This window comes from Thermobia domestica, chromosome 6 (assembly GCF_964235325.1).
Source record: "Thermobia domestica chromosome 6, izTheDome1.hap1.1, whole genome shotgun sequence".
In the NCBI taxonomy this organism is placed as follows: Eukaryota; Metazoa; Arthropoda; class Insecta; order Zygentoma; family Lepismatidae; genus Thermobia; species Thermobia domestica.
In genome coordinates this window covers 307,190,081-307,202,337 of record NC_137459.1, presented here as the reverse complement: position 1 = coordinate 307,202,337, position 12,257 = coordinate 307,190,081, and the positions used below count along the sequence as shown (strand labels likewise).

The following is a 12,257-nucleotide window of genomic DNA, read 5'->3' as shown; positions in this document are numbered from 1 at the left end:
AGACCAAGACCAAGACCAGGAATCCCGATGCAAGACCAAGACCAAGACCAAGGGGTGCAAGACCAAGACCAAGACCAAGGGGTGCAAGACCAAGACCAAGACCAAGACCATACCTGCAAGACCAAGACTCTTGCGCAAGAGACTTGAACAAGTACCGGCACTACTTGATTTTTTATATAATGTAAAAAATAAGGAGATGGATTTCTTGGCTTCAGTAGAAATGCTGCTGGAGTGAATGTGTTCCCAGTAGTTTATGCAATCCGTGTGAGTAGATCTGCCCCTGTAGTTGATAGCAACAGTATGTCGTTTTCTGAATTGGTTGGTCGCGTTTTCTGTAGATATTACTCGTTTTCAAGCCACACAGGTGTCATCTTGCACCATGTGAGCATTTTTGGTGGACAAACACCGTGTGCGTGGGTTTTCTCGGTATTTTTTCGTTTCCTCCTACTTTCTTCATTCCACCATTTCAGTCATTTCTCATCATCATTGTCTCCCTTAGCCATGGTGCATATGTGTGGGACGTTAAACTAGATACTTCATTTCATTTCAAAGCATATTAGTGGTGTTCTTCTTCCAAAACTAAAGAGAAATGTAGTATTGAACATCGGAAATACTGTACATCATAGGTGTCGATTACATGGGTATGGCCCTGGCTCCGAGACTCAAGCATCCGTTGGAAATTTTCAATGTGTGCTCTTAAAACTAATATCGAAATAATATTTTCAAGACATTGACAAAAACTTAGTGCATGTAACCGCCAGTTTGATTTCATGGGCGGATGCTTATACATTGAATAATTGTTTATTATAATATAACTTTTAGCCTCCTTAGGTATGCGGCACATCGAGGATTGAACGATATAACATTATACTACAATAATACATTTATATTATAAAATTGAAAATAACTATTCTTGTGACTCCTAATCTCTTGAACCAGCCGACCGATCTTGATCAAATTTTCACCATAGATGAGGTTTGTGCCTGGGAGTGTTTTCATCATTTCTCTTTGACGGTAAAACTTAGGGGAGGGGAAAGGGGGAGTTATAATATAATACATAAAACTTAATAACTCTTGAACCAAACAACCAATCTCGATCAAATTTTAACATAGATGAGGTTCAAGCCTGGAATGTTATCTGTCAGTTCACTTTGACGGAGCAATGTAGGGGAGGAGGAGGAAGGGGATATGTACAAAAATCAATAAAAATAAAAATTACTAAATTTGTGATAATAACTCTTGAACCGATCTCAATCAAATTTTTAACATGTATAAGGCTCGGTCCTGGAAAGCTTTTTAGAGTTTCTTTCACTTTGATGCTAGAACCTAGAGGAGGAGAAAGGGAGGATATATATATAATAAATTTAATTTAATAACTTTTGAAACATCCAACCGATCTTGATCAAATTTTCAACATAGATGAAGTTCAGGCCTGGAGCGATTTTTGTCATTTTACTTTGACGGAGCAACGTAGGGGAGGGGAGGAGGGGTAAAAAATTAATAATATAAGTGCTGTCTTCGTGACTTTATCACTCTTGAACCAACCAATCGATCTCAATCAAATTTTCAACGTAGATGAGGTTCTGACTTTTTTTTTATCAAATCACTTTGACGGTTGAACTTAGGGTAGGAGGTGGGGACGGAAAGTGTACAAAAAGAAATAAAATTTAATAACTCTTAAAAAACCCGACCGAACTCGATCCCATTTTCGACATAGATGAGGATCGGACCTGAGGTGGCTTCTGTCGTATTAATTTGACGGTGCAGTTTAGGGGAGGGGGAATGAAAGATATTTAAAAATGATCGAAAGTGACCGATATTAAAATGGAGTCTATAGTTTAAGGGGTCGCTGAGATAAACAGTGACACTTCCGATGCTATTTAAAATCCAAGTTCAGCCCCGTATCTTGGCAGAGGGAAGAGAAGATATATAAAAGCGATCGAAAATGACAAATATTATTGTCGAATCCATAGTTTTCCAGTCCGCTGAGTTAAATACTGACACTTCCGATGCCGTTTACGACCAAATTCATAATAATAATAATGATCAAAAATGACCAAATATTAGTGTCGAATCCATAGTTTTCGGCGTCATTAAGGTGAACATTGATACTTCCGATCCCGTTTAAATGCAAATTCAGCACCGCAATTTGGAGGAGGAACAAGGTATATAAAATTATCAAAAATTACCATTATCAATGTCGAACTCATGGCTTTCGAGGTCATTGAGATGAACAATGCCACTTCCGATGCCGTACCTCGCAACATGGGGTGAAGGAGATATATAAGTTTATTGAAAATGACCTAGTGCCGAATTCGTACTTTTGGGGGTCTCTGAGACGAACAGTGACACTTCTGATGCCGTTTAAATTCAAATTTATCCCCACAACTTGGTTATTTTGTATTTCCCATACATGTCAAAAGTATTTATATAGATTGAGTTTACACAAAAGACATAGACAGTTGAATCGTTTTCAGTTTTCACTCAAATTATTCTAAACTCTTAAGAGGTTTGATTATAATAATTATTTGAATTTTTTCTCTCTCTTTCTTTTGCCCAATGTTGCTAAACATATTATCATCATCATAGTTATTTTGATATTATTGGCAGGTCACTTGCTGCAACTGAGAAGCTTCGACGTTCGGTGGCCCCAGCTAGTCTCTTCGTCTTGACGTAGCAATTTTCTGTTTTAATACCTTCCTTCAACTAGTCTCCTTCGCTCCCTCCCTCTCTTTCCTTTCGCCATACCTTCCAGCACGTCCGTCATAATACAGTTCCTCCTCAGCCAATATCCTAACCAGTTCCTCTTCCTCCTCTTAACAATATGTAAAATTCTTCCTTTTTTCCCTACTGCTAATTTTTTAACACCTCATTCGTTGTCCGTTCAACACAGCTAATTCTCCCCTTTTTTCTCCATGCTCATGTATCGAAAGCCTGTAATTTTTTAATCACTTTTGCATAATGTGGATATTTCTGCCCCATAGAGTACCTATTGGAATCAGTAAAACAAAATCTCAATATTTAACTGGAAGTTTGATTATACAAGGATTATCTAATCGTGGTTGAAAAGAAAAATCTGACGCCTTTAGAGTGTAAAAATAATTTTGCAATTCATGGTATTTCAATAATCTGTGCCGTCTTGATTTTCTTTCATGCGTCTCAGGGGTAGCCTCTCCAGTTTGGGAACCAATGGAGTGTTGGATCTGTTAAAAAAATATAAACAGCTTACGAAACGTTGTGATTTAGGCATATCTTACAAGTAGTGAAGCGTGGGCACCCATTAAAAAAGGAAAGGTCATCACCTATGTTGTACACTATCATGATACTTACTCAATGTTAAACTATATTACATTTAGAAACATGCATTGTATTTCCGTTACTATTGGCGCATTGTAGAGTTTAGTATCAATTATATCCATAGTAAAATTTACCTATGAAAAGCTTGAGATTTCTTAAATGCAAGACTTGCAAGACTCTTGCATGCAAGACCAAGACCAAGACCAAGACTGGATGTGCAAGACCAAGACCGGGGTGGCCTTGGTCTTGGTCTTGCATTTGCTCATCACTAAGAGTGAGCAGTGATTTTAATCCCTTAAAGCCGGATGGATTACTTCTCCACTCCCTTATATATATATATATATATATATATATATATATCCAAGATATCCTTCGTAAAAATATTAGATTTTTATTGAATATGGAGCATTCATTTTTAAGGCTTTTCTCAATTACTTCCACTACTTAAATTTAAAATCAAACGAGAACTAGAGAGTGAACTTCTCGCACCCCCCCCAGGTTAAAAAAAAGTTCTATAATGACTTTCGTAAATATTATGCAATTTTATCACAATATGATGTGTATGTTGATTTAGGTTTTCACATAATCTCCACTCTTGCAGTTGAAATTAATCAAATATCAGGACTTAGTTAAATCCTACTCCCTGAAAATTTAAATAAAAATTCTATGATAACTTTCGTAACATATATAATTCTGTCGAATGCAGTCTAATTTTTTTCTGAGAATTTCCAATCGTCTCAGTTGTTTGCAGTTTAGACGAACCAATAATGAGGGAGCGTTTTTTCCTAAGTTTTATGTAAGACTTTTTTCCTGAATATTAATTGATTACACAGATTTTTATAGATCATTGTGTGTGTTTTGTCGGAAATTAGAGACTTACTACTATAGTTTGAGTTGAAATTAATGAAAGGGAGGATCACTCGCTTCAACAATGAGGAGTATCAATAGCTTAAACATTTCCTTATATGCCGTATTATTTTGCCAATTTTAATCATCGATTTGTTATAAATAATTACCTCAAATAGGAAATATATGCGTAAGAACGCTTGAGAGCGCGTTTTAAATTATTTTCTAACTTTAGTATCATCTTTGTTTATTTGTTACTCGATTTCAACGACGTTTTCTTCTTGTAATGTGATGTTACAGCATAACCCTAGAAACAATGAATGATTTCTTTTCTGTCCCTTATGATCATATCCGTACAATATCTAACTCCAGAGAACAATGATGATTTCAAATTTTCCTCGGAGGACTTTAATACACAGGGGGTTAAAGTAGTACTAAAACCCACGTCTAGCACAATCAGAGATATGCCCCATGGAAAAATTTCTCCCGGGCCTCCCCCTGAAATAATCACTGCTTGGGGAATTTATGGAAATTGGAACAACCTTGAAGATACCGCCTGGACACAATGTATATGCTGAGTGCTTTTACGTATACCTGAGCATAATTGCCCGGTTATAAGCTTCAGGAAGTGGATGCTATTGGAAATTACTGAATGTGTTTAAAGCAGTGATTACAAACCTGGGTGCGCGTGAAGAGCAAGCAAGAGGTCGCAGGCTACTGACAAATAAGCTGTCATATTATGAATAAAGCACATATTTGTAATGAACGTTTACAATTTAGCATTAGCAGGCTTTACAGACGATACATGCTTGCCATTTTGATTTCGTCATAGGAATAAGGAGGATGTGAATTTAATTTAAGTTTACCGCCCTTTCAAGCAGGAAGGCTGGCTGTTTGAGACGTGGACCTACAGCTTAACGTGTAATGAAAACCACATGAGCGTCCGCCGAGAATCGAACCAGATATTCCGTGCAAAAGACGTGTACGCAAAAGGATATGAAGTATGCAGCGTTTATGAAAAGGGAGCTATGTAAAAAGAAAAGAAAAAAAATGGGAGCAACTGATTTAAAAGGACTACACAAAATAGTGGCAAGCACCCAAAGCTAGTTAAAAAATTTAGTATCTCTCTTCAGCACCGAGAGTATATGAGACGATGACCTGCAGTTTAAGTTGAATTGTTATAATGCCTTCATCGCTCTCCATCCGGAAATCGAATCCATGATCAGATGCAACAAGGGCTCACGCGCTAGCTACTATACCAGCATAAAGTGCAAGCAAGTTCGTTAGCAATAATGTATTTATCCAGAAGAAAAGGAGAAAATAAATAAACGTAGAAACTATTCTTTAATGGACAACATAAATAACTAAAAAAGGAAAACCAAATCAATACAAATGGACTTTGAACAAGCAGCCGGTAAGTGTGTAAATATCCATATATGTTAAAGATTTCAGTCCTAAATACTAATTACAGAAAATATCGTGAAATTTATATTAATAGAAGAATATCCAACGTAAGTTCATTGTTGTCAAATAATAACAATAATCCAAAGAGTACTGAGCTCGACTCCAGACACGACGTATTATTGTGGATGCATGCAGTAACCAACATTCCACCTGAACTTTATTACAGGTTGCGTTGTTTTATAAAACTATTTTCTGAGTACAAGTGCCGTAGAAAATAAATTACCATGCACTATTTCTGATATAGGCGATAACTGCAAACCATTTAGGATGCGAACAGCATTGACATGGGATATTTTGACAGCCAAATTGTTATTGTTGAAGACATTCACTTACCTACAATGTGAATCGGAGATGTCAACACCAATGCAACACACAGTATTTTAATAGGTTCTATTGTTGCCATATTTGTTTCTGTTTTGTACACAACTGATTACTATATAAACAACATGAGTCACACTTCTCAAACTTTACGATGGAACACTTTCTTGCTTCGCGCGTCACAGATTTCTGCACACGACTGTTTCCTTTGACTGTTGAAAGACAACTGAATGAACAACTCCTCTTGCTACACTAGGTCAGTGGAAGAGAACAAGCCGCCCCGTCTTTGCTCATTTTACTCACTTCTTTTTCTCCATCTGTCATGAACGTAGGGAACAACGAACTTCTGCGTTGTCAAAATCGAAATGTGACCTCTTCATAAACAACATCAAAACATATGTACAATTATTGTTAGTACTAAATAAAGAACACTGTTCATACCAGCAATCTGCTTGTACTGTACCAATTGCCTTCACAAAGAGTTTGGAAACCCTTTTTCTGTCCTTGATCCAGCTTGCTAAAGGGCAATATCTCATTTCATTGTGAGTATACATGCGTAAAAAACATTGCAACACAACATCGCAAATACATAGTATTCTTTTATGAAGAAATTACGCAATTGAAGAATTATTAACTCGTTACAGATATACCATCACAAAATAATACACAGCACTGAATTTCGTAAGGTTCTCATTACACACTCACTCCCATTCATCTTATTTTCTGAAAGATATTTTTACGGACTTCTACACCAAATTGGATTTCATCATCGTTGTATAGGAAGGATGCAGAAAAATGCAGGTGCTACAATATAACAACATATCGTCATATGAGAACCAAAGGAAGGTAAATTCAAGAATGGAATTTTTGTTTGCTTGGATTATGAACACAATTCTGAAAGCCCCACTATTTGGTGTTATTTGAATGTTATTGAAGTTGACTATCATTGACTTGTCTGCTATGCAATAATGTGTTTACTATCTTATTAAAGCAACATTTGTTTGAAAAAAATCCCCTCTCTCCTGAAAACCTACGAAAATGGAGTTACGTTTATCCGGTTCTCATACGACGAATATATGTTTCGGTACTATCATGTATGTACCCTTATTATGATCAATTAATTCATATATATGGAGTATTGGAGTTAATGGTTCAAAAACTTGAACATTTCGAAAGTTAAAGAAGAAATATTTAGAGTTTCGAAATGTGGTGTTGGAGGAAAATAGAGAAAGTAAAATGGACAGAGGGAGTAACAAATAGAGATGTATTGAAACGGATAGGAGAGAAGAGAATGCTTCTAGCCAGCATCCTTCGTAGTAGGAAGACCAATTGGATTGGACATATCTTGCAAAGAAATTGTCTTCTTCATACTGCCATAGAAGGAAAGATGGAAGGAGATGAAAAGGAAGAAGAACACAACTGATCGATGATTTGAAAAATAGAAGAAAATATTGAGACTTAAAAGAGGAAGCTGAAGATCGAGAAAGGTGGAAGAAATATTTCCAGGCCCAAATCTATAATAATAATAGTAATAATAATAATAATAATAATAATAATAATAATAATAATAATAATAATAATAATAATAATAATAATAATAATAACTCATTAGTCCCAGGACCTGCGAAAAGGCAGAATACTTAATAATAATATACGCGTACAGAGTAATACCTGTTCTAGGACTCGTCTAGGAAGTAATGTTAATATTTGAATAAGGACTACAGTAATAATGTGCGAATCAGTGACGGCTCTTTAGGGCTCTGAAGAGAAGTCAGATCGATAAATAAATAAAGAAAGAAACAAAAATAAATAAACAAATATCACTACCAGCTAAGGAAAGAAAGATTCATAGAGCTTCAGAAAGCTATATACAAGAATTAGAACATTAAGAGCTATAATACCGTTGGAGCGATTGTTTGCTAGTTGATTTTAAGTTTTAACGATCCGCCAGAGGCTGCATAAGACGTGCACTTACAGCTTAACGTGTACCAAATTTCACAATAGTAAATCCCCATGTTAAGCGGGTTTGCATATCCAGGTTCCTAACTATGAAAACATTTACGATCACTCCAACTTCAATCATTTCACAGATTCAACCTGTTGCATATAAGTTATTAGGACGTAAAATTGAATGTAGTTTATACCAAAAAGACCTTTATGCATTGCAAGACCTGTAACGCCCAAATATTCACCACAAACTTATAGTGGTATCTACATAAGCAAAAAAAAAAAGTGTGGAGCAGGAAACTACTCTACACGAAGTCTAAAGAAGCTCGGTGAAGACGTACCAATTGATACGTTCGTGAGACTTCGTGCTATTCACATCGTCTCTCGCTCGCTGTTAGTGTTGTAACACACGACGAGTCGATTTAAGTTTGTGTACTGTGCAATTATCTTAGTGGGATATTGAATTTATTAGTGTCTTCTAGCTCTTCATATCTTAATTTCTTCGAGTGATTTTGTGGTCGTTCTACGACGAAATTTCGACATGAGTTGTTTACGTGAAAATACCTTACGCATAAATTTTGGTCAAGTAAGTCAAAAGCCTTCTACAATTTTTGTCCATGAATGGATCCGAAACACGTTTAAATTAACCATAGATCAAATCCACAGCATTGAACTGGACTATATCAAGAAACAACTGTATATTAAGTTAGTCAACAAGGTTCTGTGTGAACGAATTCTATCTTCTACTCATGGTGAAGTCAAATTTACCGATAGTGACAAGGAATATTTACTTCCTATTGATCTCGCTGACAACAGTATTACCGTCGTTAAGGTGTCTTTGTGCCCCATGGAACTTAGTAATCAACAGTTAACACGAGTGTTTTCTCAGTATGGTGAAATACAGTCAATCCTAGACGAACAGTATTCTGCGGATCATGTCTATGTCACCCGTACTGGACGTAAATTAATTAAAATGAAGGTTAAACAAAATATTCCTTCATTTATTACTGTGTGTGGTTTGCGCCTCTTCTGTAGTTATTCCGGTCAAATCCAAACTTGCGCGTTGTGCAATTCACAGGACCATTTTGTTCAAGAGTGCCCCCGAAAAAAAGGTCCGCCCTTCAAAGTTCACCCTCCAGTTCGCAGCTCTCCACTGCCACCGCTTCGTACCCCTTATAATCTCCCACATGAAAAGGTGTCTCTGCATACTGATAACTATACGGAATTTCCTCTGCTCACTTCTGCTCACCCTGGTATTTCTTCAAGTCCTGACGTTCCAGCACCTGAAACATCCCACGATCCCGTCATTCGCCCCGACCTACAAATGGAAGAAGATCGTACTACTGACCCGGAAGTTATTGCCCCTCTGGAATCTACTGCAGTACCTCAGTCTACTCCTGAATGTAAGGCCCAAGAAATTCTCAAGGAAGGACAACTAGCTCAGGTAGGTGACCAACAGTCAGTAAAGGACTTACAAATGGATTCTAGTGCTCCCTTGGACCACGATAATCAGTCTGTTGTGCCATTGGTAGCCGAATCGAATACCACCCGTGACCGGAATGTGCAATCACTCACAAGTGATTCCGCCAGTGAATCCGATCTTAGTGCCCCTGTATATGAAAAACGTAAACTTTCCAAATTAAAGGCAACTGTTACTGGAGTTTCAAAAACTTCTAAAGGAGGTCGTTCTTCAGATGTTACACCTGTTTCAGGTGCACGAACACGGGCCACCTTGAAAAAGTTGAAAGCTGGTACCCCTGTTGGGGAAGATTTATAATTATTTTCTTTGTATTATTGTGGTCTCATTTTCAGCCCTTTATGCAGTGTTTACCACTTCGTTTCACTTTATTTTTGTTTATGTATAGTTTTAGTTTTGCCACCATTAACCTAAATGGATTTACTTCTCCTGTTAAACAAGAAGCGTTAAGAGATTTTATTTACAAAGCAGATATTGATGTGTTGTTCGCTCAAGAAGTGGCCCTTCCAGAATATGGTTCTCTTTCCAATCACACATGCTATTCTCGTTTTACAGAGAATGGGCTAGGTACAGCAATTATCTATCGTAGTGATCTAGCTTTTAAGACAATTAATGATTACCCAAATGAACGAATCTCCCTTGGTATGCTTGAAAGCATCAAATTATGCAATATTTATGTCCCCTCTGGTTCTCATAACAAGAGAGAGCGCCAAGATTTCTTCAATACTGACCTTGCTCAGGCTCTATTTAATGGTACTCACCCTTGTATATTAGGTGGAGATTTTAATTCCGTTTTACAACCCATTGACCAGACTCCGAACTTTAACTTTTCTCCCGAACTCCAGCGCATAGTAAATACGTATGATTTAGTGGATGTGTGGCGTCATTTTCGACCCGCTGACCCGGGTCACTCATTTCATACTTCACAATCATCTAGTCGCTTGGACCGTTTTTACATAAGCCGCTCACTTGTTGCACAAGTGCGCAATATTAAGCTCGAACCTGTTTGTTTCAGTGATCACTATGCTCTAATTATGAGAATAACCCTACCAGTATCCAAATTTTTGAGAAGTAGTCCCCTTTGGTATTTTAACACCTCTATCCTTATGGACCCTGAGTATCAGCATTTAATTCGAGAGGAATGGCGGATCTTGTTTCCGTTAATATCACGCTATCAGGGCAAACTTATGTATTTTTGGGACAAGAGAATTAAACCTAGATTTCGATCCATAAGTAAACAATATTGTATTCAACGGACCCAGGCATACAATACTCAATACAACTATTACTCTAGTCTTCTCAAAGAATACATGCAAGAACAATTACGAGGCCGTCCGGTCAGGCCTCAAATTCAAGAAATCAAAGCGCATTTATTGTCGTTGCATAAACAACGCATGCGCGGTTTTTTTGTTAGAAGCAAACTTGTCCAGGCCGATGACACGGAACAAGCTAACATCGTGCAAATTCACAAAGAACGACTCAGAGGCAAACAAAAGCTAATTTCTTCTATTAAGGGCAAGGATGGCCAACTTTATGAAGGTTCGCAGGTCCTTCCCCAATTTGTTCAGTATTATAAACAATTGTATACAAAACCTAATGTACATAATGAAGATGAATCTCTTTTGGACTTTATTCCTCTAAACTTAGATGTAAATGCTCAAGAGTATCTCAACAGTCCCTTCACACTTGATGAAGTCAAGAGATCAATTCAATTAGGGAAACGTGGTAAATCTACTGGTATTGACTCTTTACCATTAGAATTTTATATTACTTTCATTGATATTCTTGCCCCGTTTCTTACGGATCTCTTCAATGAATATCGAGATACCTGTATCTTAGGGGAATCTCTATCCACGGGTATTACTGTATTAATCCCTAAACTGCCTAACTCTAACTTCATAGACAATTATCGTCCTATCAGCCTTTTAAGTGCAGACTTAAAAATTTTAACACGATGTCTCGCGCTTCGTATGAAACAATATGTGGGAGAGTTATTAAGTTCCTGTCAATATGGACATGGGCAACAAGCTTTAATTCATGAAGCCTTAGCTAACATAAGAGATTTTATAGCCTATCATGAGACTGCCTCTCCTACGCCCGTTGCTATTTTATCTACCGATTTCTCGAAAGCTTTTGATAGGGTATCACACGAGTATCTTTTTAAAGTTCTACAAAAATTTGGTTTCAATGGCGCCTTTTTGTCCATGCTCCAAGGAGTATATCATAACAGGACAACTAAATTAAAACTCAATGGTAGTCTCAGTTGTGTCATTCCTTTCTGCAATGGTATTCTTCAAGGTGATAGCATGTCGAGCCTTTTATTCAGTTTCTCGGTTGCACCTCTCATATACGCGGCACAAACCAGACTCACTGGCATACAAGTTTATCAAGCTTCCATTTCTGTCGCAAGTTATCTTGATGACGTTCATTTCTATGTTAACAGTATTTCTACCTTAGAAGATATTCAGAGCCTTTTACACAGGTATCAACAAATTTCTGGAGCGATTTTAAATAAAGACAAAACAAAACTACTATGTATACACCCCGAATACCGGACTACATACAGTTCGCACTATACGATTGCTGACTCAGTTAAAATCCTAGGTATTGAATGGTTCAATAACACCAAACAAACAATTCACTACAATTCTGACATAATTGCAAACAAAATACGTGGTCTTTTAATACAGCATAAGCCTCGCAATATGAACATGATCAGTAGGAATTCATTTCTCAAACAAAAAGCATTGAGTCTTTTGTGGTATTTCTGTCAGATTTTCCCTCTTCCCACAAAAACATACAACTTCCTCAACAGTCACGCTTTGTTCTTTCTGTGGAAACACAAGCTGTTGAGAATTGCACGTGATCAGCTTGAGCTTTTACCAGCTCAGGGTGGCGTAGCTTATAT

General features: G+C 37.1%; 1 protein-coding gene across 1 annotated transcript in view; it reads right to left on the bottom strand.

Annotated features, from left to right (window-relative positions):
- The window catches only part of LOC145688544 (uncharacterized), a 258,781-nt gene extending 252,367 nt beyond the window's left edge, over positions 1–6,414 (bottom strand). Inside the window, exon 1 of the mRNA XM_081762929.1 lies at positions 5,941–6,414. Within this exon, the coding sequence (XP_081619055.1) occupies positions 5,941–6,010 (70 nt within the window). The 5' untranslated portion in view covers positions 6,011–6,414. The remainder of the gene's footprint in view (positions 1–5,940) is intronic.
- Positions 6,415–12,257: the final 5,843 nt, after the last annotated feature.